This window comes from Coffea arabica, chromosome 1e, assembly GCF_036785885.1.
Source record: "Coffea arabica cultivar ET-39 chromosome 1e, Coffea Arabica ET-39 HiFi, whole genome shotgun sequence".
NCBI classification, from domain to species: Eukaryota; Viridiplantae; Streptophyta; class Magnoliopsida; order Gentianales; family Rubiaceae; genus Coffea; species Coffea arabica.
In genome coordinates, this window is record NC_092311.1 from 39,281,418 (window position 1) to 39,307,500 (window position 26,083).

The 26,083-nt window shown below is 35.7% G+C and overlaps 2 protein-coding genes across 6 annotated transcripts; both read left to right on the top strand.

Moving 5' to 3' along the window:
- The first annotated feature begins 4,982 nt into the window (after positions 1-4,982).
- LOC113703650 (uncharacterized protein At2g24330-like) lies at positions 4,983-10,450 on the top strand. Of its 2 annotated transcripts, none has more exons than XM_027225089.2 (6): positions 4,983-5,172; positions 5,853-6,119; positions 7,927-8,071; positions 8,916-9,025; positions 9,232-9,655; positions 9,736-10,450. In XM_027225089.2, exons 2-6 carry the CDS (start codon positions 5,856-5,858, stop codon positions 10,005-10,007), a joined length of 1,215 nt encoding a protein of 404 aa, XP_027080890.1. In that variant the 5' UTR covers positions 4,983-5,172; positions 5,853-5,855; the 3' UTR covers positions 10,008-10,450. The 2 variants fall into 2 exon arrangements, with proteins under 2 accessions (XP_027080890.1, XP_071911910.1); XM_072055809.1 differs by having other exon boundaries at positions 5,078-5,214; positions 9,736-10,103.
- Positions 10,451-13,365: 2,915 nt separating this feature from the next.
- On the top strand, positions 13,366-21,880 carry LOC113703658 (GCN5-related N-acetyltransferase 6, chloroplastic). 4 transcript variants are annotated; one of them, XM_027225107.2, is made up of 9 exons: positions 13,366-13,688; positions 15,462-15,684; positions 15,763-15,849; positions 16,023-16,059; positions 17,105-17,176; positions 19,794-19,898; positions 20,264-20,420; positions 20,559-20,635; positions 21,437-21,880. In XM_027225107.2, exons 2-9 carry the CDS (start codon positions 15,515-15,517, stop codon positions 21,500-21,502), a joined length of 771 nt encoding a protein of 256 aa, XP_027080908.1. In that variant the 5' UTR covers positions 13,366-13,688; positions 15,462-15,514; the 3' UTR covers positions 21,503-21,880. The 4 variants fall into 4 exon arrangements, with proteins under 4 accessions (XP_027080908.1, XP_071911920.1, XP_071911913.1 ...); XM_072055812.1 differs by having other exon boundaries at positions 13,406-13,688; positions 15,755-15,849; XM_027225099.2 differs by having other exon boundaries at positions 13,406-13,688; positions 15,797-15,849.
- Positions 21,881-26,083: the final 4,203 nt, after the last annotated feature.

Below are 26,083 nucleotides of genomic sequence, written 5' to 3' on the forward strand. Positions count from 1 at the left end.
GTAAATTATAAAACCTCAATCGAAGTTACCAAAAAAAAAAAAATCAGCACCATTAAACTCAAAAAACTTCACTAACTGTATTAATATAACACCCTATCCTTCAAATGTTGGAGTACCAACACACGCTCTGTCCTTTTTAAACCTTCAACTTACTTCTTCTTCTATTCATCTCCAATCCTTCAAGTAAAGTTAAAATTAATTTGCAATATGTTAGAATTGTATTCAGGACATAATTAGTTATTTCATGAGTGAATTTTTTTTATTAAATGTTTAATTATGTGATGCATTCCTATGCACAAGATTAGGAGTGTATTGTTTAATTGCATGAAAAATTTTAATATATTAAGGTTATTATGGTCATTTTATACGGCCAAAGGAGGTAAGTGTAACATTGAAAATCTTAAGGGTGCTAGATGAAATTGACCTCAAGGGTGCTAGGTGAAATTGTAAACCTCCCTTATCCCTTCCTTCAAAGCATCAACTTTTTTGTCGGTAGCTTATAGAATGAAGTATTAGCAACAGAAATAGCGGCATGAAATTCAGGAAAGCAAGAAATTGTGTTCTAAGAAAAAGAAAAAGGCAAAACTGCACGCATGCTTTTCATGCAACTGATTCAAGAGCTCTAAATATAAATCAATGAAGAAACTTCAACTAAAGCTGTACATATATTCCCACTTTTCTCAACACAGATTTTTCTTCTCCAGCAGTATTTTTCTTGCTCTCTAGACTCTACATCATGGACACTTCCACCATAGCAAAATCACTCATCATCATTTTTCTAGTGCTATTGTCTGATCCAGTGTTACAAGCTGAGGGACAGGGAGGTTATGGACCTTGCATGACAAGATGTGGGCAGAGAATTATGTCTTGTGGAATTGAATGTGCACCAAAATTGGGGCTAGATATAGTTTCTTGCTATCAAAGATGTGGAACAAATGGTATTCATTCTGTAACTTCTTGCTTGAGCACCTTTGGGATTGGCAGAATTCAACCATCACCTCCCAACAACAACCTTCCCAACAACAACCACTAGGCTCAGAATTTCTTTGTTGCCAAGACTGCGATCCATATGTTGATGGTCATCCATATGTGATCTTTAATGCCCTTAGGCATTAACTATTAATAAACCTCTTTATACTTTGTTAATTTCTTTATTGTATCCATATAAAAATAATTACAATTTGCATGTGTGGAGGATTATACTAATGCATAGAACAAAATTCACCGTTCCATTTGTCCTTTTTTTTAGTCAAATTGTGACAATTTTACCGGTAAAGGGTGGTTTGTGACATATTGTTGTATCCTTGTTCTCTAGAAATTAATTTAGAATAACATTGTGTTTTAGACTAAAAGCTACTTTGAATTTGTTCATCTACACTTGGAATGTGTTCATTGAAGTATTTATTTTATGGGGTAGATATATCCACAGGATAGTATAACCACCTACATAAGAAATGGATATTAGAAGCTAGAACCATTTCCTAGCTTTAATCAAATCCTTAATAAATTAAAACACATTTGAACCATACGAGAGAGACTCACTTGTAATAATATGTTAGATAGAGAGAGCTTCTTGTTGGATCAAGCCACAAGCCTAGAATTACAAAAGAAACATAAAATTAGTTTTTTTTTTTTCAAGTATTTATTTTCCTTTCTTTTCTTTATTGCTGTACCATAACCTAAATAAAAGGAGGGTCCTTGTAAAAAATTTGGAAAGCCTGGGAATGTTTAATTTCAGAGAAGAAGAAGAAGAAGAATCAAGTTATAAGGATCCATTTTATATGGTGCCAAAAAAATGAGGCATCGAATCGAAATGGCGGAGGTGGGGAGAATGGTAGTTTTTTTTTGGTGTACAGAACGGTAGTTGAAGGAGAATGAATTGATTTGTATTTAAGACGGGACGCTGTATCATTCACATTACCATACTGCCATGCGTTGGTCATTATTGCTAACTGGCAAGTGAAGTGAGAAAATTAGGTAAACCTTAAAACATGGAATTAAGTAGCATCGTATCTGAAGGAGGGATAATAGGGTAAGCATAATCCAACAGTTAGTTAAGATGTAAAATAAGGTCAATTGTAACTTGCTTATATAGCCTTTTAATTTTTAGTTAAAATTTTGTTTGTGGCTTAGCACGATTTTTTTTATTTATTGTGAATTTATATAAATATGAATAATTTAAATGCAAAAATTAACAGCAATCCTACATGTTCATTCATATTAACTTTAAAAAATTAATGTATTCTAAATGTTCGATTATATACTAATTTTTAAAAATTTGTTTACATACTTTCACTATAATATGATTGTATATATCGAATAATGTACCTCGTATCAAAAAATTTGGTAGATATTCTTTTTTTTATAAAGATTCTTTTAGACAATTTAAATTTTTATTATGACCATAAATCTAGAACTATATATTCATATTTAATTAAGTAGAAAAGATCCAGCAATCCATTTTCCTTCATCAATAAATATTTAGTTTTCAAGAATATTGGTAAATCTGTCGATATATAATTAATTCTCCTTTTAACACTAAGTCAATTCAAAATTAAGGGAAGAGGTGATGAACAATTTGAATATTAATCAATTATATGATGATGAAAGGGAATAATTTATGAGATATGTAAGATTTTAATAATTATGATTTGAAAAAAGTTTTACTATAATTATATATAATGATTTGATAGAAAGCAGATATCATTAAGATAAGATTAGTTATTTTAAAAATAGAGATAATTTTTATGGTTAAATATTAAGTGACCCATAACTCGTTAATGCTTTTCAATTAGACACGTCATGTAGGAGTGAGAAATAACTCTGATTAAAATAACTCCTTTTTTCCTTTCTACTTCTTGAATCCTACCCTTCCTCTCCTATTTAAAAAAATGTTAGCTTAACAACCAAGAAAGTGACAATATTCAGCAAAATTACCTAGAAGCTATAAAATGTTATCAATTACATTGAGCTTTTGCAAAGTTTGTCATAATGGAAGGGGAATGACCTTGAATTTTTGCTCACAAAAATCTCTTCCAACATTAGGAGAAAAAAAATAAATAAAGCAACGTCGGTCAAGATTAGTATATTTCAACTATTTAAACTACATATGAACTCAGTTGCGGAGCCAGAAAAAATTTTCAGTGGGGGCAAAAGCAACACTAAAATTTTTTACCTACTCTTTTTCTAATTTTTTAAACAAAAAAAATATTCACCAATAAGTTGAAATGAAAAGCCTTTTTTTAGCTTATTTCAAATGGAATTTTGTGGTACACATATTCTTTTAGAATATTAGTTCATCAACCAACTTAGAGGACCACGTAATTCTTTTACTTCTTTCGTAAAAAAACTCTGGGAGCACACTTAAAATTATATCAAAATTCTATAGGTATTATAGAAATTTAAGGGGGCAGTGGGGGCACCCACCTTAAATTCGCCACTGTTTGAACTCATCTCAATTAGCACAAAAACCAAATTATATATGCAAAAAAATGTTTAACTTTGTCAATTCTAAGAAGATTTATTTGAACTCGATTAAATAGTAAAGAAGTTAAACTTATATACAACTATTTCATATTTGAAAAATTTGTCAAATTGGTCCCTAACATTTAAAATCAGCCAGAATAGTCCTTAACATACAAATTATGATCCATTTTGGTCCTAATGCTCGTATTTGCTCATTTTTCCGACTAAAAATAGCACGCCTCTCTTACGTGGGCATATTTTCAAGGGCAAAACTGGGAAACACAAGCTTTCCTTCCCTTTTCAAGGACAACATTTTCGCATATTTTTTTTTCCTTGTTCTGAAATTACGGCTTTTCTCCCCTTTTGCTTCTGGCCATGGACTCTTTGCTAGCGAGCTACGCCTCTTCCGATGAAGAACAAGATCAAGAACAAAAAGATAAACCGCAGCTCTCAAATCCCTGATCCGCTGGATTCCTCTCCTCACTGCCACCTCCAAAATCCTTATTATCTTCTTCTTCCTCATCCATCTCCTTTCCATTTCCCTCCACCCCAATCCCATCCCCCAAAGCCCCCCGTCTCGTTGTCTTCCTCAACCCTGAATCCACATAAATCTAATGAACTTCAAGAAGAGAGGGATGGGTAGCAATTGCTAAAAAATCGGGAAAGTTCTAAACTTTTGGCATCGCTTCCAAAACCATCGTCATCTTTGTTCGCTTCGCTTCCTCAACCCAAATCATCTTCCACGTCATCTCCTTTCTCTTCTCTTCCGCAACCCACCAAAACCCACAATCTTGATGCCCCGGGCTTCGCCTCCTGCACAATCTGCTAGAAAGAGGGTGGTGGTGGTTCCTTGGCAGTCAGATCACACAACTTTAACGCAAAGGTGACGGAATCAACCTCACCGGGTTTAATGGTGGTGGTTCCTTGAGGGACCAACAACAGCAGCCACACCATTAGGGGGATCAAGCCTCAAATTGACGAGGGTGCTTTTCAGTTTGAGGAGAATATACTGAAGCAGCAGCAACAAAAGCTTCAATTCCACATTTACACTGAAAACAATAGTGTTTTTCAGTTTTGCCCTTGAAAATATACCCACGTGAGAGAGTTGTGCTATTTTTACTTTGAGAAATGAGCAAATACGAGCATTAGAACCAAAATGGATCATAATTTATATGTTAAGGACTATTCTGGCTGATTTTAAATGTTAGGGACTAAAAAATTTTTCTGTTTAAATGTTAGGGACCAATTTGGTAAATTTCCCTTCATATTTTTATATGCAAAACTTGCTAATAAAATGAAATCCAGCTTGAATAAATTGAAAGTTCGTACGATTAAAAGGAAAATGGTCGAAGCTTCCAAGCGGGCCTACTCTACACTGTCCTCGAAATCCCGTATCGGTGGAAGATACGCGCTTTTTCAGAAGCACAGATCTCAAACCCGAACCGAGCCGTCCAGCTCCAAGGCCGGTTCAACCAAAACTATAAACTCCAAGGCCCACATTTTCCTTTTCCAAGGACCAAAGAATCTGAAAATCTCAGATCTCAATTCTCCGAAAACCCTCGCAGTGACCTACACGTCGTCTTTCTCTCTCCTCCGCCACGTGTGGACCTCTTGACAATCGATCGGGGGTGGCCGGCGTTTATTTTCCGATCGATTCTGTTGCCTCTCCCTCCCACTGCTTCCGTCCGCACTTTTTCCATATTTACGGTATTATTCCATATTTTTGCACTGGCAACTCGATTTTATTAGGTAATGAACGTATTTGCCGTGTTGTTTGTTCAGTTGGTTGAGGCAGTTGGCTTAATTTACTTGTTTAGTTAGTATATCTATGGTTTTTTGCATATAATTAATTATTAGGGTTAAATTTTTAGAGGAAGTGTCAAAGGCTTTTTCGTTCTTTCTGTTGAATTTTATGATTCGGTGATGCCAAATTGTTGTGAATATTTTATATTGTGGTCAAAATTTTCCTTTTCTCTAAGCCTGGTTGTACATATCGTGTTCTATTTGATGAAATGATTATTTAGGATATGATTTTCTAGATAATTTGAGTTGGTTCTGAGAATGATGTTAGTGGTTTTAATTGGGAAAATATATATATCTTCCTGATTTTTGTGTGATTTATTGGCAATGACCGGAACTCCAAAAGTATGCATCCTGTTGATTCGTGTGATTTCGGATTTTTCTGGAGTTGATTTGTTTTGAAGTAGTGGAAGTTAGTGTTTTGTGGGGTGAATCGTGTGTTTTGCTGTAAATTAATTGGCAAAGTCATGGTCAATGGAGGCAAGACTTTTTTGGTTATTCATCGAGTTTTGAATCTCAGATTACCATGTTTTGGAGAGAAATGTTTGTATGGAGAGTAATCCAGTGCTTTGATAATGATTTTATAGGAAATGGCAGAGGATTCTAGAAAGGATAGTGGGGAAGTTGATGCCAACCTTGCAGATGCTGAGATGGAAAAAATTAAGAAGAAGAAGAAAAAGGGTTTGTTCTCGAGAGTATGGAATTCAGTATTTCGATCACAGGGTGATGATTTTGAGAAGAGACTGAAACACATCACTAAGGAAGAGGCAGCTGTTCTTTCTAGAATGAGAAGGCGCTCCCAAAGCTTGAGGGGGATGATAAGAAATTTCATCATACTTTCGGCACTTTTGGAGGTAAATCTGCTAATGTCGTCCTGAATAGATTTCAACATTTGATGTTAGTAGGATATTTATGTTCGCTGAAGCTATCATAGATCTTTTCTACTCTGCACTTGTATTTCAATTGCCTCATTCTATTCAAATTCTAGTCACTTTATCATACTTTGTATATATCTTTTGGCCCTTATATTGTATTGCATGAGTGGCATAACAAAGCTGCAGTTACATGAAGTTTCATTTTTCTCATGTTCTTTGGCATACCTTGGAGTTGATTACACGGCAGCTCAGTCACTAATGCATCTGCACTTTTGCTGCATTGTCTTTTCTGCAGATTGAAATGGGGTTTTAGAATTAATTGAATTTTGGCACCAGAAATTTTAGGCAGTCATGCAAAAATTGTGGGGAAAAAGGAATTCTAAATTGGCTCTTTATGGACAGTATACTTGAGTTGAGAATGTTTTAATGGAAGTGGTCTGAGAAGATGTATTGTGCTTCCTGTTGCATCTGATTCCAATAGATGAAGAAGTAAAATCTAGAAGTTCGTTTTCTTCCTTTTATGAATACTTATAGCTCATTTTCCACTTCTGAAAATGGTTATTGTTTACGTCCATGATAAAAGTGTATATTTGCTTCCCATGATTCCATGCATTATTTTAGCATTGTCTTTCAGGAAAAAAAGCCATGGAAAACTTCATAACAGTAAGTTGGATTGGGTAGAGTGCGAAATATGTGTACAAAGTTGAACTGCTAATGATATATTAGTTGGACTGGAAACTACCAATTTTCTTGCCATTGCATACCAGTATCCTTGTCTTTCTCATAAAATTGACTTGCTTGTCACTGTAGAAGCTTTCAAGGACTGCAGTTACCACTCTTAATTATATATCTTGAAAGGAACACTTCTAATAGATGGCAATTTGAAGTAGCATATTTATTTTTGTTATATATGTGTATATGTGTGTGTGTGTATAGGTTCAAGTGGATTCCTTCTTTGTGTTTTTTGTTGAAATGCAAACTTTTTTGAATCTGTTTGTTATCCAACATTTCCGGCTGATGATCTTTTATCTCTCTTCACAAAGGAAAAGAAAATCTTAGCTTTATACTGATTTTCTGAAGCCAAAGTATGATCTGGTTATTCTGGCCCATAGCGTGTGTGTGTGTATGTAGGAGCAAGCGGATCATAAGCTTCCACTGAAGGAATTCTTAATATGCCCATTTAGGTTTCTGGAAGGAGCTTTGGCCCTAATTTAATGACATTATTTTCTTGCAAGTAATAGATATTTTAAGGGCACTAACCAGTCTAAGTTTGGTTCAGCAACTATCAAATAACCTCTCCGATTTCTATGTTCGTCAACTTATGTCCTTTCCTTGAATTTTGACTGTTAAGTCAATTTTATGCCCTTAAACTTATTTCTTTCTTTTAATGCAAAAAAGGGCAACATTGGAGGAGAAGAAAAGATAAGATAAGATAAGAAAAGAAAAGATTAGATTAGCGGTTAATGGGTTTTTCTCTTTTGTTTCAAATTTATCACCTAAGCTTTGTAGTTGAGTGCCAAAATTTTACGACTGCACTAGTAGTGGCCTCATGAATATATATGCCTATTTTTTAAAGGATTTTGGCATATCACACGGATGTTGTCCTGAATGCAAATAATAGGTCTATTTGCTGCAAAAGCACCTTGTTAAAATTTTCTCTGGAGTTGAGGTTGAATCTCAATGGACATGTTTGAAGTTGGCCTGAACACGTTGATTTGATGACCATTCTCATCTTCCTTTTTTTCTCTTGGGTTCTATAAAGCTTAGTTTGATTCTTTGTTTTCAGGTTGTTGCAGTGGGTTATGCCATAATGACTACTAGAACATTGGAGTTGGATTGGAAGATGAGGGCCTTGCATGTTTTGCCGATGTTTCTTGTGCCTGGTTTTTCTTTTCTTACTTATTCAGCGTTGAACAGCTTCAGCAGGATGCGTAAGTATTGGGAGCTACTATTATATGCAACTTCTCGAAAACTGTTGGATATTGTGCTCCTAATATTTAATGTTCTCCTTTATCTCAAGTAACTGAGACCAATATTTTGTTTTGCATGCTTCTTAATCCATTTCCTTCACTGTTTATGAATTTTGTGGGGTGTGGCTGTCTTTGTTTTCCCTCTTGATTCATGCTGATGCAACTCATTCTCTACTAAGACTGGTTTGCAATTTTAGTGAAATATTATGCTTGATTTTAAGTTGAATTTGCATGTTCTTTCTTGATTACAATCAAGATTTTTAAGTCTTTGAATACAAGAATTCAAACTTTTGAATTGGTGTAGCACACCCATGAATTGATGAAATAACTTGGTGTTGTATAGGAAATCAGGATGTTTCTACATGCTAAGCCTATTAACTTTTCCAGTTCTTATTGAAGCATAGACGTTTTCAAAATTCTCAGAGATGTAACATTGTGATGGTAGTGAATGTTAGTGATTTTGTTCATGCTGCAACTGGGCCTGATGAAAGGAGAAAAATACCAAATTAGAAACTAGCTAGGGGCTCATTCCTTGAGTAGAAGAGTATGTTTTGGAAAGTATTGCAAGTCAATATTGGGTCCTGGCATTTCACCCGCTTGTAGTCTTGTAGACATGATTCCTAGTAGCAGCAACATTGATGATGCTGAGCCGCTGCAAGCTTTTAACCTTAGCTTGTTCTCTTGCAGCTTGGTCTTGCACTTAATTTCTATTACTTACAGTTATCTTCATACGCATGAAATGTCCTCTATTGCAGAATCGCAATGTTTAATTGATTTAGATATTTATTTTTTAATGCTATTATAGTTGATCGCAAAGACCATAATACTGTGGAAAGATTAAGGGCTGAAAGGCAAGCCAAGATTGATGAACTGAAGGAGAAGACAAATTATTACATCACGCAGCAACTCATTCAGGTAAACTACTGCCTAGTTTTGTTTTGATGTTTTAAGTTGCGTCATATCTTTCCCTGATGTTTCAGAGGCATCATCTTTCATGGCTTCCCATGCATACTTTTACCTTTTCCTTTTGTTTGATTGTAGCCGGTGTCTTGATGTCATTGTACATGCTATTCCCAGACTAACCTGTGTCTTGATATGTATGACGTCATTCTTTGGTGTAGAGGTATGATCCTGACCCTGCTGCCAAGGCTGCTGCTGCAACAGTTCTGGCTTCAAAGTTAGGAGCAGATTCTGGCCTTAAAGTCTATTTGGGAGATGAATCTAAATTAACAGCGCCTGTTGGAAAGAGTAATGATGTAGAGCTTGTGCATCCTGGTGGGCTACGGAATAGGAAGCAGGTGCAGACCAGAGATGGTAGCACTGGTAGCACAGTATTGCATCCTGACGAAGAGGAAATGATTCACCAAACAGGACCTGAGGGGCTTGACGTTTCTTCCCATCAGCAGCTGGTTGTTGAGCATCACCAGCTGACTGGATCGAGTACACCAGATGGTGGATGGTTTGCTCGAATTGCAGCTTTGCTTGTTGGAGATGATCCAACCCAGTCATATGCACTTATATGTGGCAACTGCCATATGCACAATGGTAAAGGAAAAGAATTTTTTACTCTGAACACTGGGATATTCCTGTGCAACAAAAGATTAATCATCTTTTCTAAATTGCAGGGCTTGCTAGAAAAGAGGATTTCCCTTATGTAACGTACTACTGCCCCCATTGCAGTGCTCTAAATAGGCCAAAACAACCAGATGGACGTAACTCCGAATCAAATTCCCCTGATAGGAGTTCCTCGACGAGTAATAGTGATGCTGAGGTGACCAAGAATGCTGCTAGTGCTGTGGTGAAGACATCTGCAACTAGCAGCCCTCATAGCCCGGTTGATGCAGCTTCTGGGACGGCAGAAAGCGATATAGTGGCATCAGATGGTCCAGTTAGTTAATTGCAGCCATGGATTGGACTTCTTCTGGTTTTCCTGCTTGGTTTTAAAATTGTGGAACGAAAGTTCTTTTTAGGGATGTTGCAATTTGATAGCAAATATGAGGTAACGAATGATGATCAATCAGGATTCTAAGGCATGCTTTTTCCTGATGTGGAGTTTAACAAATTAAGGTTGCCGGCTTACTGCGTGATTGCTGCCTGCGTGGTTTATGAGGTAATGCTGAAGACGTCTTCAAGTCCTGGTGCATGGAGCCGTGATATGGTTCGTAGAATTTTTGTTTTTCTGCTTTTGCTTTTCGTTTTTTTCCCCCCTCCATCTTACCCCTTTGGTTGTTGGTATAGTACTGTAATATTAGATTTTGGCAATCGTTTGTAAATGCTACTGTAAAAACAGAGATACTCTTTCGAGAATCGAAAAAGGGACTCAAAGATGGTCTTTTGCCAGGAGGTTGCATTCTCTCTAGCATAGGCTTCTGGTATCTTTTTGTTTTGTTGAATAGGCTTCCAACATTGAAATTTAATGAAATAGGTGTTTATTGGGCTCGGTGCAGCCAAATGTTGTTGAAAAAGCGTTGCGAGGGTGTAACAACATTGGTAGTCACTGCTCGCAAAAAAAAAAAAAAAATGGTAGTCACGAATCACCGTGTGGACGGCACCCCTGCTAAAGATAGCGAAACTCATTACACAGCGACCTTTCTGGCTTTTTCTTAACTCTGTAAAGATAGCGAAACTCAAAAGCCACTCTCTATGGATTAGACAGCATTTGTAAAGACTTGTTTCAAAAACAAGTTTATAGTAATACACTCTAACATTACTCTTGAAATGCCTAACAAAAATATATATTTAAAAAAACAGTCACCTCTTTCTTTCTTCAGCACTCCGGCCACTCTCTCCTTTCCTTCCCCTCTTCTTTCCTCCCTCCTTCCTTGCACCACCTCCCCTTTCCTGGCTTCTTGCGCCGCTCCTCTTTCTTCCTACACACCTTCCCCTCTCTATTTTCCCACCACCCCTCTCTTTTCTCGCCACTTTTTTCCTCCTCACTCCTTCGCTTGCTTCTCCCCTCTTGTTTTCCCCTTGTCTCGCATCCTTGTCCTCCCTCTCAAACTGTCGTACGAGCTGACGAGAGGGATAGGATGGCAAAGGAAAATAGTGGGGAAGGTTGCATGGAGAAGAGAAGGGGGAGAAAGAGGTGGCTGAATGTTGAGGAAAAAAAAAAGAGGTGGCCGGGAGAGAGGGAAATGCGTAAAGGATCTTTTGTCTCATTTTCTGTATTATTCTTGTCTCAACATCTATTAGATTACCATATATGATTCATAAACATCTCATTTCAATTTTTTAAAATCTCTTTAAGATCCAACAATTACTTACAGGGTAGACTACAAAATACAACAAACTATTACCAAAAAAAAAAAGCAAAATAATCATTAAAAACCCATTTTTAGTTAACTTTTGTATTTTTAGTATGTTAGCTTGTGTTTTCTACCCGTTTGGTAGTGTTAGAACTTAAAGGATAAAAAAAAAAAAGAACTGAGATGAGATGTTCATGAAGGATATATGGCGATTTTTGTCAATGTTGAAATAGGGACTGGTACAAGAAATGAAACAAATTATTCTTTTAGAGGGTCATTGGGACTGAAGAAGGTGGCATCGGGTACTTGGGAGAATGATGGTAATTGGTGTCTAGGAAAAAAGCAGGTAAAGGAGTGTGTCATAAACTCAAATATAATCCAAATACATATATATATATATATATATATATATATATATCTATACCAAAGTTTTATAAAAACATATCTAGAAACACAAACACCTAATGGAACATTTACACAAGTTTTCCCTTTATAGGCTTTTTCTTAGTGAAACTTTGGAGTATTCTTATTGTGGTATATTCTTTTTTTATTTTCTATTTATTCAATTGATATCAATAAAAATAAACTAATTCTATGTGCATGGGAAGAGAACAATTTCTTAGATAGTGTTTGGTTCGCAGACTAGATGAGAAGGAATTATTGATTCTCAGCTTACTCATCATCATGGATTGAGTCATTTTCGGATAAGTAATCTTGTTATCTAGTGTTTAATTGACTTTATATTAGATAGAACGTATGCTTGATGTAATTTACAATCAAAATATATATTTATAGGATGAGGTAATATTACATATTTATAGACCAAAATACCCTCATACCATTAATATGTAACCTGTAAATCCTTAGCGCATCTACAAATCAGACTAATATGCGTGCTTTGGAAATTGCACTAAGATCTTCTCAAAAAAAAAAAAAAAAAAAAATTGCACTAAGACCACTAGAACTATTTAGTAGTGTTACTAGGCATTTCATAAAAATGTAGTATCATTGGGGTGGAAATACAATTTGTGATTTTTTAACATACTTATTGTTGATAATATTAATCACCCTTCCAAGAAAAACGAGGAAGCGGATTGTAGCTAACAGACAATATAGGATTGCCTATCTTCATTTCTCATAATTTAACATAGACATATTTGCCAATTCAGGCGACGATATCTATTGGAAGATTCCTAGAAGTTTAAATTAAATGCAAGTTAATCCTAAAAGGCATCCATCTCTTGGAAGATCGGAAAATGACCATGAGAATCTTTCTTTTATTTTTCATCAAGGGTATATGTTTTATGAAAATTATTTGTTAGAAGTTTTTGGAAAACACACAACTAGAATTTTGTTTACAAATTTAGCAAATGTTAAACCAGCTAAATGCTACAATGTTTATATTAAACATGCATAATGTAATTAAACATGTCCGTTTTATATCTGAAAGTCTTGATATTATTACTAAGTTTACCAAATTTTTTTTCATAAAACCATATAAAATTTTCTTTCAATAGACCAAATTTTGAACTTTAGTCCCTTACCTTGACTTGTCAATGACCCTTAGATACTTCAATTTTAAAAATTCTCCTCATACACTTTCTAATCCTTTTTCCTCCTCATCATTCAATTTATTCGACCAGTATACTTTTGAAATTCAATTGATGAATAACAATAGATGATGTAGGTCTTATGCCCCTTCTACTCTTCTAAAGGCAATGAATTGGAGTACATTGGACTTAATTGAGAAAACTAAAGGGGGTAAGTGTTGCAACCAAAAGTTTAGGGGGTCAAAGTAGACAAAGAGATACTTTGGGGGTGATTTATCCTATTTTTCCCCTAAATCATTGCCATTATAGATTATACTGCTTTTTCCCTCATGAAAACGTGGCAGATAGCGGTTCCAGATCAACCGCTTTCTTGTTTTGGCGAAAGATACAAAGAAACAAAGCCAACCGCTTTCTATAAAAAAATTAGCTTCTGATCAGACGTCAGAACGCGCTTTATCCATTCCACCATTTTATCCATTTCCAAAATCGTTACTCATAAATCTTCTTTCTTTTTCTTTTTCTTCTTCTTCTTCTCCTTCCGAATACTTCCAGAATTATTCCTACAAAATATATTCTTCTGGTATGTGATAATTGAAAAACCAGAAAATTTTTTAGAAAAGAGAAGAAAAGGACGAAGAAGAAGATGGAGCTGAGAAGCAAATTCATGCCGGAATTCAAAGTCCGGCAACAACCACCGCAATTCACTTGGCTTCTCTCGAGGCGTAAGAGATACGAAAAGCACGAAGAACCTCTGATCGTCCTTGCCGTTTTCAATAATAATAGGTAAAAAGAAAAAAGTTAATCATTTTTCCTTAATTCCTCTAAATTTATTTATTTTTTCTTGTTTCTTGAAATCTTCCTTTTTTTTAGTTAATTTTTTTAATTTCTGCCGACCAGAATATGCTGAAGTAAAAGTAACTTTTCTTTTTTGGCAGTTGCTGTGTTTAATTGTTAGTCACGTTTGTAGGTATAATTCTTTATCGGAACTTCTTGATGATGATGATGATGATGGATAAGTAATGATGTAATGAAAATCCAAATTTATGATGTGGCAAATTAAATGCTATTATTGCTTATTTAGTTAAGAGCAAAATTTATATGGATAGATTTTCCTTTCGCGGATAATTTTGGATTGAAGATTATTTCACTTTATTTACACCTTATTTACACGTACTGATTTGATTATATCATCAACACATTTTCCAATTACCTTATTATCTCACATACATCATATCAAAAAAAGTGCTACAGTAAAAATATTTCAAATAATTTACAATCCAAACACACTAATATATCCAGAGATATCTGCTTTGCTGCAAATGAGCCAAGTTGAGTCAGAGTTTTGGCCTGATTGGCTTATCTAACCTAGTGCTCGATCTGGAACTCAGCTCAAGTTCGGGCATACTTGAGTTCAAGTAGAAATAAGTGATTGGGATATGGTGTTTTGATGGTCAATTAAGCATATTTATGACTGTCAGAAGGGAGAGATGGGCTACAGACTCGATTGTGATTTCGTTCTTCACCATTTTTTTTAGGTGTTTGCAGTTAAGCCTATAATAGTGGAGGCTGAGACTGTACGAAATAAATTTATTTTCTTGAAATTACTATGCTTATATGTGCAAAGGGGTGGAGAATTGGCGATAAACTATGGTGATATTATTACTGGTTGATAATTTCTGTGGTGATGTTTTTACTTATTGTTTCATGGTCAGATTAGAATTTCATCTTTCTTCTTGACAATTGCTGTTTCACAAGTGCTATGATGGTTCTTTTTTATAATTAGAATTGATAATCCTGTAAAATCTGTGGTTCTGACTCTTTTGGTGGTTAAAGTTGTGAATACTTTGAAGGATATATAGCATAAAAGGGAAGCACCTCCGCCCTCTGAACTTCCCATTCTGCTGCTTTCCTATTTGTATCTTAGCAATTTCATTGTTTATGATGACCTTTGACGTGTAAGGATGACAGATTAGAGTAGCTATTGGTTTAATAAAAAATAACGGAAAAAAAGAAGTTGATAAATGGTATTGTAGAAGATGATGGCAATATATGACAAGTCAAATGACAGAGTACCATTTTTCGTCATCGCCTTTCACTTTGTCTCTCAGTTAACTGTTGTATTTTTAAAATTAGCTGCTCAGTTGCTCTATGAAAACTTGGGATGACTTATGATGCACAATACTGACATTACTATATTGTTATATCTTGACACCAAAGATAACACTAGGCTTCGGAAACAGTTAAATGAATAAAGCAGATGTTAGATGTGATACATCGTCAAAGACGATATCATGATATATAGTTCCTACTGAGGTACAAATTCCAGCTTGAATTTGATATCCCAATTAACTGAACAGACATAACCAAGCTGCTCTGCTAGCAGATATTCTCAAGGAATGGGACACCTTAAATAACTTGTATTCATACCACATGGAGGATTAGTAAATGACTAATCCACTGTCCAGTACATAACCAAGTACCAAAGACACACATGCAATAGACAAGCACACAGATTTAATCTGATAGTTTTCCTCTTTGGCATCTTAATTCTTCTAGGGATACATTTCCTGCTTCACACTTTAGATTAAAGCATCTCGAAGTCCATTGTAATGATGATCAGCGGATCCGACACTCTTCCTTTCATAAGATTGAGAGCTCAAAGATGCCTGAGCTATCTTTTAACCGGCTTCAACTTACTGATGAGGAATACTGTGGATCACACATCCGAAAGTTTGGTCGGTTCATTGCTCGTGAGACGATTCTGGATGAAGAATATTGGGTTGGTTTTGCTCTTCTTATGTGTTCTCTGTTCGACATTATTTCTCTTCTTGAATTTACTTTTCTAAAAGCACTTCAGAATTTTTGCCTCCATGTCTCAATTCGAATGGCAGACAGCAGCATGGCTACGAGCAGAAGCGCATTGGGAGTCAGTCTCTTATATGCGGTTTGTTCTGCTTGCTCTGTGTCCCGTATCCTGGCTGGTTTAATTTCTTATTTGCACCTCCCCCCAGCCCCTCAACATTTATCCTATTTTAGTTTCTGAAGTTGTTTTATTTGCAGATTTGAGAACTCTTTTGGTCCTCATTAATGTGATTTTCTGGAATTTTGATTTTCCAGGCATGTAGATACTTATAAGAGAAAATATGCTGAACAGGTATATAGCACAGAATTATTGTATGGCTTAGTTAATTTGAATCTTGTTACATCATTATTCAGAAATTTCAACTGCTAGGCTTAGTATTGGATACCTAATTTCAAGAAAATGCTAGATCTCTCTCTCTCTCTCTCTCTCTCTCCATTCCATACCTTCTTCTCCCTCCCCCTTTTAGTGTTCTCAGTCGACTTGTAGCGAATTGAGTTGCCTGTGCCTGTAAAAGGGCACTAAGGTAGGCATTCTGATGATATTTTTTAAACAGGACTTTTTTAGTCGAGTTTCTCATGTTATTCTGCATTCAACACTAACATGCTTCAGAACTTGCAGTCACATGCCTTAGCTTTTGTAAACCTAGAAACTAGATGTGTCCAATGACACCTGTAACTAATGCCAATTCATGACTCAATGTGCCAACTCTAATCATTAGTTACAGTTCACTAGCCATGTCTTATTGTAGTATTGAGGTCCAGGTATAGCTGCAGTCTTCTATATTCAATATGTAAGAAAAGGAGTAAGCTGATTTTAGGAACTTATTTTTGTGTAAGATTCTGTTGGGACAGGAGCTTGGTCAGAACTAGTGTACAACTCTGTTGTTGAGGCATGTTAAGTGTCACAGGAATTCTCTTTCTGAAACAAACAGAAGCAGCACGGATGGGATTTTCTTAAGTAAAAGTTCAAGGATAGGATCTTTCCCTTCAACTGTGGAGGAGATACTCTCAATTTCCATGTGTCCATGGGTTTCAGATTTTCTCTTTATGTTAGGCTGATAGAAGCATACCTGTTGGTGCCTCTAGTGACACTCTTTTGCTATTATTAAGACACATCTAAAAGTTGCATTGAATACCAAGATCATGGAAAGATGGTGATGTGTTTGCACAGTATTCTTTGGTTCTAAAAAATCAAGTTATTGGTTATCAAAGTCATGCAAGTTATTGGTCGTTGTGATTGGACAGCTAATGATAGTTACGACAGTTTCTATAACTCACCGCATCCTGATGATGAAGTTGGTTATTGACTCTTTCATTGATGTCTTTCTTACATGCAGGAGTTCTATGCTCTCAAGCGGAGATGTTTTGGGCAGGAAGGAAATTCATTGAAGTGCACTTGTTTTGTTGCTGTAAGTGCACTTAAGTTCTTATGAAGTACTCTGATTCCAAAAACCTATCTTTATGAGAGTGTCTATTATTTGTATTCATTGTTGCTTTTGATAACAAAAGAAGTTTCACATTGTTGATTCTTTTTTTTTTTTTTCCTTTTATGGATGCCTAGTGTAGGTTGTGTTCCTTGCCATTCATGTTTCCAAAAGCCTACCTCCATGCACACATGTAAATCTCGTTAGGGTAACTGTTGAAAAAATATTCTAGTATCCAGAATTTTGAGTTTTAACCATCTGATTTTGATTTTCATCTTACCAACATCTTTAATCATAGAAGTTTCAACAGTGTTTTCCAATTACAACTTTGTCAAGTAACTCTTCTAAAAAGATTGAAAAACAACTAAAAATGTGTTTCAACGACATGTGACGACTGACCATCATTGGACAACTGAAACGTGCTATTTTCTTGGGGCTAACAATCATCTCTTCTTTTTTTGGTCTTTTTCCCCCATTTGTGTGGTTTTCTTTCCTTATTCCAGGTATTTATTCTTTGGCAGTCTGGGTTTAGTGGGAGGCATGATGATTAAGTATATTTGCTTGTGTGGGTTACAGAGAGAGAGGAAGAGAGATAGAGCAGTCCATGTCTGCCCATGGATAGTAGCTTTTCTGTGGGAAAGTTAATGGTGATTGTGGTAGCATGGCAGGGAAGGATGCAGAGCATTAATATCTTTGTTGCATGTGTTATTGACATGTCTACCAAAAAGAAAAAAAATTTTCTATTGCAAGTGCTGCAATATTGTCAGCAGCAGGAGGACATTGCCCTGTAGTTTGAGTCCCTTTTGGAAACCTATTTCTTGAACGTGTAAATAAAATGGATATTGCTATTCTCAAGATTTGTTGTAGATGCCCCTGGCATTAGTGTTTGCTGGAAGTTTTTGAATCTGCAAGTTCATGATATAGTAGTGATTTACTGCTCCAATGAGGACTATGGATGGCTAAATTTTGCAGTTGATATTGAAACAGTTAAATTTATTATATTTCCCTTTAGGCCTTTTGGGAGTTTCTGAGAGAAAAGAAAGAAGAGAAAGTTCAGGAAGATTTGCTTCTCTCCTCTGCTGATTTAGGAATTTTTGGTCATTGTTATCTTTTTGTTAAGTTTTTTTGGGTGAACATGTTGTCAAAGGGTTTTAGTGGCTGTAAGAAAAAGCCTTGTGGCTTCTTTATTTCCCTAAATGCTCCCCTTTCTTTCTTTTCTTTCGTCATGAAACTGTCAAACATAAATATTTCGTTTTCTTATCTTTCGTTTCCATCCAAATGAGCTTTTTGAGTAATGTTCATACCTGTTTTGTTTAAGCCAATATTAAATGATTGATGTGTGTCAGTAATAGAGCAATAGCACTTAGCTAGAAAGAACTTGAAACTATAAAATTAAATAGTTTAGTGTGCTAAAGAGTGAACTAGAATTTCATTGACTTTTTATGAACTTTGCTATATTTAGTGTATGAGTTGTCTGAATTCTTGGGTTATATTTAAGAAAATTAAAAGGAGGAAAATCCAATAATATCACCTAACAACAATAAAACTTTGGTAATAAAGTAGGATATTGTAAAAAGGTCCTTTTCTGCTTTGAGGATATTCCAGTAATCATTTGCAATTTTCATTGAATGAGGTTGATTGGTTGGGTAATATAATAAGTTCACAGGCATGTTTTCCCTAAGGATGACACAGGCAAAGAGGGAGGGGATAAAAATGTGTAGTGATAGGATCTCTTTCAGCCACAAATATTTAGCTTTTATTAAAGTTGCAGTTGTACAAAAGTGATTTTGGAAGCATTTTTGGAAACGTATGTAGGATTTGTAAGTACATCAATGTAACTGAAGAATTTGCCCTCACTGGACTTTTTTCTCATTGTTCAGCATAATTTATGGTCCATGACTTTTAAGATGCTTGTTCTTAGTGACGTATCCAATGCTTTTGTGGGGTGGAATTTTTTTTCTGTTATTGAATACCTACAGAAGTCTGAGGAGTTCGTTGAAACCTATTGGTTAGAGAAAAACAAACAAATAATCTGTGTATTGGGTAAATAATAAATAAGTCAAACATTACCTATCTCACCTGGAGGGGCTGGGAAACTTGAATTTCTTAACGTGAAGCTCCAGCTATTTTCTTTACAATATCCTACAACATCGACAATTTCAGGCATCATAATAATAGTCTAAACTTGTTATGTTTATTCAGCAGACTCCTTTTATCTTTAGGAAATTAAACAAGGGAAAATATGGGGAAAGAAATAAAAATGTGGTGTTTCATTGCTTGCATTAGTGGGCTTTTATTTGTGGTTAGGACACAGCATTATTTCAAGATCAAGATATATCAGCAGGTCTTCTAAACTGGTTGGGGTCAGTTTCCCTTTTCTCATACCTTTATGGGGCTTGGTTTTTGTTGGAGATTCATCTTCTTGTGATTTAAGAAATCTATCATTAAATTTTGTCCCACTTAAAGGCATTTGTGTTCTGAATTGTTCATTATATTTGCTTTATTTACATCTTCAAAACATTTGTAGTCCATAAAATGAGGAACAAATTTAATATTTCTTGCCTGGTTACTGTTCCTCGGTAATGTATTTTTGATATTTCAGGTCAAGAAGGAAGAGAAGAATGTTAGAAGAACTGTTCTGAACAGTGTTGTGGGCACTTTGGACCTGAGTATTCGCCAGTTTGTGCAAGGAGAAGCATATCCTGGGGTACACACTTAAAACATTTTCTGGATCCTCTTGTAGACATACAGGTGAAATAGTGAAATTTGATGTAGGTATCAAAAATACCTCCTCTAAGGCAGCTCCCACAGTATATTGTGGGAAATTAATTAAAAGGTGCCTTGTGCATGAGCTACTTTTCAAATTTCATTGGATTGGAACACTTGCTCATTGTGGTCTTTAAAAGACATATTTCTTCCCAATTGTTTCCATTTATTTCATTTTACTTGGTGTTAATGAAGAAAAAAGAAAATGGAAACTAGAAGGGGCTAGTCTACAAAAGGGTATTTGGAAGCTTATTTTTCCTCTATAATATTGAGCTCAATGTTTAATTTTTTATCGACTGTTCTCAGGAGGTAAAAAGAGTGTCACCAGTCTTGGTGAGCCATGACCCCTTTGATGCACACAAGTATGCATACATTGCAAATGTTTGTGTTGCAAAGTTTGCCCGACGTCAGGGTATTGCTACAAACATGCTGTATTTGGCTACTGAAGCTGCCACCTTAGCAGGTGCCACTTCTCAACTCTGAGCTAAATTTGTGCCTGCAACTATCATTCCTCCCTATTCTTTGTGTGTCTGTAATGTGTCATTTGCCTGGGTAACTGTCACTTGTGTTGTTCTTTATTGGTTGATTTGTATGCAAGCAGGTACGAAGCAATTGTTTGTTCATGTGAATGCTGACAACATGCCAGCTCAAGAGCTTTACAGAAAAACTGGCTTTAAGGTGCAGCACTTGATCCATTATGGTGTTTTAATATCCTGAATGCAAATTAGGCAACATGGAACAGCTGTAGTCATTCTTCTTGAAACATGCTCCTGGTGGTTTGGAAAATTGAGCTTGATCACTAGTTCTTTGGGCAATAATGTACCTCCCAACCAAATATATAGTGCAAATTGCACTGGTTTCACCTCAATTCTTATACATTTGTCAGTTCTTTCTGCATTTTTAGTGTTTTTTATCTTATCCTTGCCTGCAGTTGTAGTCAACATCCACATGATTAGATGCCGTTCTATTCTTTGCTTCTGTTGCTCTAGGAAGATTTTTCTTAAGATGTGAGTTCAAGATGCGTCTATTTGTATTGTGAAAAGCCAATTATTAAAGAGAGGACATTGGAACCTTCACCAACTACATCTTCATGTGAATGATGCTATTCACCAGCTGCATGCAGCTTGAGTATTCCACACTTTCTGCATTTTTGACATTTATCCAGTTCATGATGGCTTAGAGACACTAAATGTGAACCTGGATCCATCACAATTAGAATGATTTCATTGGGTTGTCTATCCGAAATAATTCTCTTGTCAGAAGGAGCTCAGTAAATCCTGAATTTGGACAACAAGAAGTGGGGGGGCAGGAAACCAGATTTGAGCCATCTAAATTATGCCGATATTAAAAAATGTCTGTCTAGATGTCATCTACTCAGTTTCTTTGGCTACACCATTTGCAAAATCACATTATCACCAGTTGCTTTTGTTAGCTGTGAAAATTTAGAAGTACATTTAGCTTACTAATTTAACTCTGCAGATTGTTGAGGCTGCTTCGTCTCCTCTCTCGAAAGATCAGAGGCTGCTGATGTCCATGGAACTCTGAGCTGTGACATTATGTTGCATCATTTCCTTAAGACTGTGAAGTTGTAGCAGTAAAAGTACTTCGGACGCAAAAGTTGATGCCAACAGCCTGTTGGTTTTTTAAGGCATATTTGGTTGGCGTGATTCAGTTACAAGATTATAGGGAAGCAATGTATACCATATCTGATGTAAATTTCTACGTCTTGAATTAGAGGCTGCTTTTATTCCTCTGTCAAAGATCAGAGGCCTCTAATGTTCAATTGTGATCTGAAGTTTCTCATCAAGGAATGAAGATAATTACAGCAGATTTGTGTAATCTGTAACATATGTTAAAATCCCCAGTATCTTGTTGGTTTTCTGCATAATATTTGATCCAGTGTGCTGTTGGTTTTCTGCATAATATTTGACTGTTTCATGGCTACCTGCAATATTCCTGCTGCGACTTGTCTACAATATTCGACCTTTTACAAACCTGATATGCTATAGGGCGTTGAAAGAGCTGACAAAATTTCGGAATATACATTCTGATGAAGTAAAATCACGATGCACTACTTTACAAACCAATAGAGGAGGTGAAAGATTCAGAAAAGTAGAAACATATCCAAATCTCTCAGCTGGCGGGTAGTCTCTAAGGAAGTAAAATTACAATGAAAATACTTTCCAAACAAATGAAGGAGATAAAAGATGGGTAATAATAATAATAATTAATAAATGAATAAGGTTTCACTTGGTCTTTTGTCGCCTGCTTTGCAGATCGTATTAAGTCAAGAAAGGTGTGAATTTTATTAATAAAATGGAGACCTAAGTTCACTCGCCAGATATGATTGACGGTTAGAAAATTTTAAAAAATAAAAAAGTATGAATTGTCCTTTATATCTATATTCATTGTGAGGTTTCTATTTGTCTAAAATTTTTTAAATTTAAATTATCTCTCTAGTATCATTTGTCTTCATTTTTCTCGATCTTATTGTAATTAGAACTCAAATGTACTATATATATATATATATATATATATATATATATATATATATATTAGAACGGGACGAGTGACTGTATCTAGAAACAGAAGAGGATCTAAAAGCAAAGTACGGAAGTAGATCGCATACGAGCTACCACTAATACGCTCAGGCGATTGAGCCAGACCAAAAAGAATTCTTGTTTTCTCTTCATTTTTGAGGGAAAATGTCAACAGGAAAAGGTCAACATCCAACTCTATTATACGAAATGAAAGCCTTATAATAAAATTATATATATTAGTTTGGATTTCAAAAAAATCAAGAAAACGAGCAAAGCTGAATGATGTTTGGATCTATACGACAACAACTTACTTGGATTTAACGTGTCAAAGGAATTATTAGTGATTATACTCGAACTTATTAATAGGTTTTATATGTATAATTAATATTCTTTGCTATAGATTGTTTTTCTTGTTTAGGAAAAGTTGAGGAGGGGAAAAAAAACAAGCACCTAAGAGAAATTGCACCTTTTTGAGAGAGCGTATCATTTCATGTTTGGTAATTTATATGAACATGCTTTGGCCTGTATAACAAACACCATCAGCTGCCTGTGCTTACTACTGTGCTATACCACTGGCTGCATAACAGCCACCATAAATAGCTTCTTAGTTCTGTCATCAAAAACTCTTATTGAAGTAATAGAAGAGCTTAAAAGAGGATATAGTTAAAAGGGTTCAGCTAAGAAAACTCCAAATCCGATGAAACAAACCGAAGTTTGACCTTTGTTCTGCTTGACTACATAATTAAGACAACACATATTGTGCCCAAGAGTGCACAAAAAGAGCTAAGAGAACTGCAAGTCTGCAACAACAATTTGAGACAACCAAAAGACCAACACCAACTGTTTAACACATTATATTTTACACCCAAAGATACGCAAAAAGAGCTAAAGAGGAACTGCAATACTGATATATAGTTGTTTAAGCCACTACGAAACCCTTAGTTGCTTTTGGAACCATGCAACTTCTAGATGTTGGCCCCGTTGTTCTCCAGTTCTCCTCCACGGGATGGGGTTGAGGAACTTCCAGGATCACCAACTCCCTCATGCCAAGAAAGACGAGGAGTACTGTTTTCTGGCTGTACCATGTCCTCGTCATCTATTCCATCACCATCTTCAGGTGGAGGCAGTTCATTGAGATCAAAGAGATGAGCCCTTTTAGGTACCTGAACTATTGCTTCCTCGATAATTTCCTCCACAGCAACCTCAACAAGGGGAACAGCAGCAGGGGGAACGGGAGCCTTATGTCTTATATGGCCCGAGAGCGCCTGGCTCGTTTTGAAGGACTTGTTGCAAAACGAACACTTGTGTGGCCACCTGGCACTAGCACGTTCTGCAAGATTGCTTGATGATGAGCCATTAGACTTCGGAAATCTGACTCTGGATTCCTTCTTGGCAGCTCTCTTATGATGCGAGTTGTGACCACCTAAGGCTTGATAAGTCGGGAAAGACCTGTTGCATTTTTGGCAAATAAAATCTCCTGAGATTACTTCCCTTATATCCCCTGATGAATTGGCGACAAATCCTTGACCTTTTCCTTTGCGCATGTGGTCCAGAACAGTTTCCTCATGCTGATAATCCATTTCTTCAAAAGGTGGCAACTCTATCTTCCTCTTCTTAAGAGGAAGATCTTCTGCTCTTGCTTCCCCATAAGATAGCACAATGAGATCGTTAGCAACTTGATGTACATCCTCAGGAGTTGAAATCTGTGCAAGACCTCCAGCAACCAGGGATCTTTTACCAGTTTTTGACCAGCCAGGGGTCAAGAATTTTGACATATCTGAAAGCCTGTGCTCTTCACCATTCTCCAATTTGACTGGATCATCTTGCACTAGTATTACGTCACTGGAGGTGGTTGATAAGGGCCTGGTATAGCTTGCAGTGATTGAAGGTTCCACAGTACCCTTTGGTTTCTTTCTTTTAAGATGAGTTTTCTGGTGCTCCTTGAAAGAGCTTTTCTGGTGCTTCTTGAAAGAGCTTTCAGTACGAAAAGTTTTTCGACAGGTTGAGCACTTATAATACCATGGATTCTCTCGAGAGAAATCAAGAATAATCACCTCAATAGGCTTCTTTTCTTTTTTCTTCAAGGAGTGTATCCTTTTGTGGCCTCCAAAAGCCTGTCCATTGCTGAAACTTTTGTTGCAGGCTAGACAAGTATAAGGATTCCTCACCATTTCATCTCCTTCTCTTTTAGCCACATTCAGCGTAATCACCAACTCTGCCATTATCAACAAAGCTTCACCAATTGGCCAAATTATCTGTTAATCAAGCATATCATTATCAGTATAGAAATTTAATGATTAAAAAGTGTGAACAATCGCTAAGAATAAATATATAAAGTAAGAATTAGAACAGTGACATGTTTGTCAAGCAATGAATATTGAAAATGCAGAAAAAGTATGAATTGCATATGAAATGGTAAAGAAGAAAATAAACAAAAACTTTAAAAGTAATATTCAAGTGTGCAAGAGGGCTATAAAACACAAATAAAGACACAAAACCAAGAATTTGAAAGTACATTAAAAGATATAAGATGGCAGATTATGATTATTGAAAGATTATAGGAGGTTTTGAAAGGAAAACAATTAATGGGGTTTGCTGAAAGAGAAGATAATGAGAACCAGGTAAAGTTTGTATGCATCAATTGAATATTAATAATTAAAACCACATTCAGTGTTGCATTGATGGCTAGCTTTTGAATTATTGTATATTCTTAAGTCTTAATGGATATCCAAAATACTATTCCTTTCTAACTTTTTGTAATCCTTCAAAATCTAATTTATCTCCCTAATCTTTCCCCTTAATTAGTCGAGGTGAATATCTCTTTTTTCTTTTTCTTTTTCTTTCTTCTTTCAACCTACCAAAAGCTAAAAAAGAAGAATTTAAACAAGTTTTGGGTTGTGGAACTCTTTCATGATGGATAGATGATTAATGCCTTCACTCAGCTCTCTATCTATTTTTCTAACTACTCCCTTAATTTTAGTCATTTCACCCCCTATCCCATCCCCTTTTTTCCTACCTTGATCCCCCAAAAATAAAAATAAAAAAAAAAGTAGGATGGCGACATAAAATTAACAAAAAAAAATAAAAAAATTGGCAACAAATTAACTACATTTTCATTCCAATCCATTTAATTCTCTTAGTTGTGGTGATTTCTAAAATTTTCCCCCACTCCTTTAATTGTAGCCATTCCACTCCCTACCCCCATCCCCATTTTTCTCCCATGATCCCCCAAGCACTAATAACAAGGGGAGTACAACGATGACCTAAGGTTAAGAAAAGCTGGTAGCAAGTTAACAATGGTTCTCTCCACCTATAGAAATCTCTAACTTGTGGTTGTTTTTAAAGTGATATTTGAAGAAGAACACAAAAAAGTGATTCATTTGGTATATCCAAATAATTGGATCAAATGGATACCTATTGTATGCATTTCTTGGAAATCCTCCCTTTTCTATCTAATTTGCTTTTCATGCAGCAAATACCACTCTTAATTACTACTTGAATGGAATATTAGGGATCTGATGGAGGTGGTATGGATTTTGAAAACACAGTCAAATCGATAGATCATATCATAAAGTCTACCGATTAG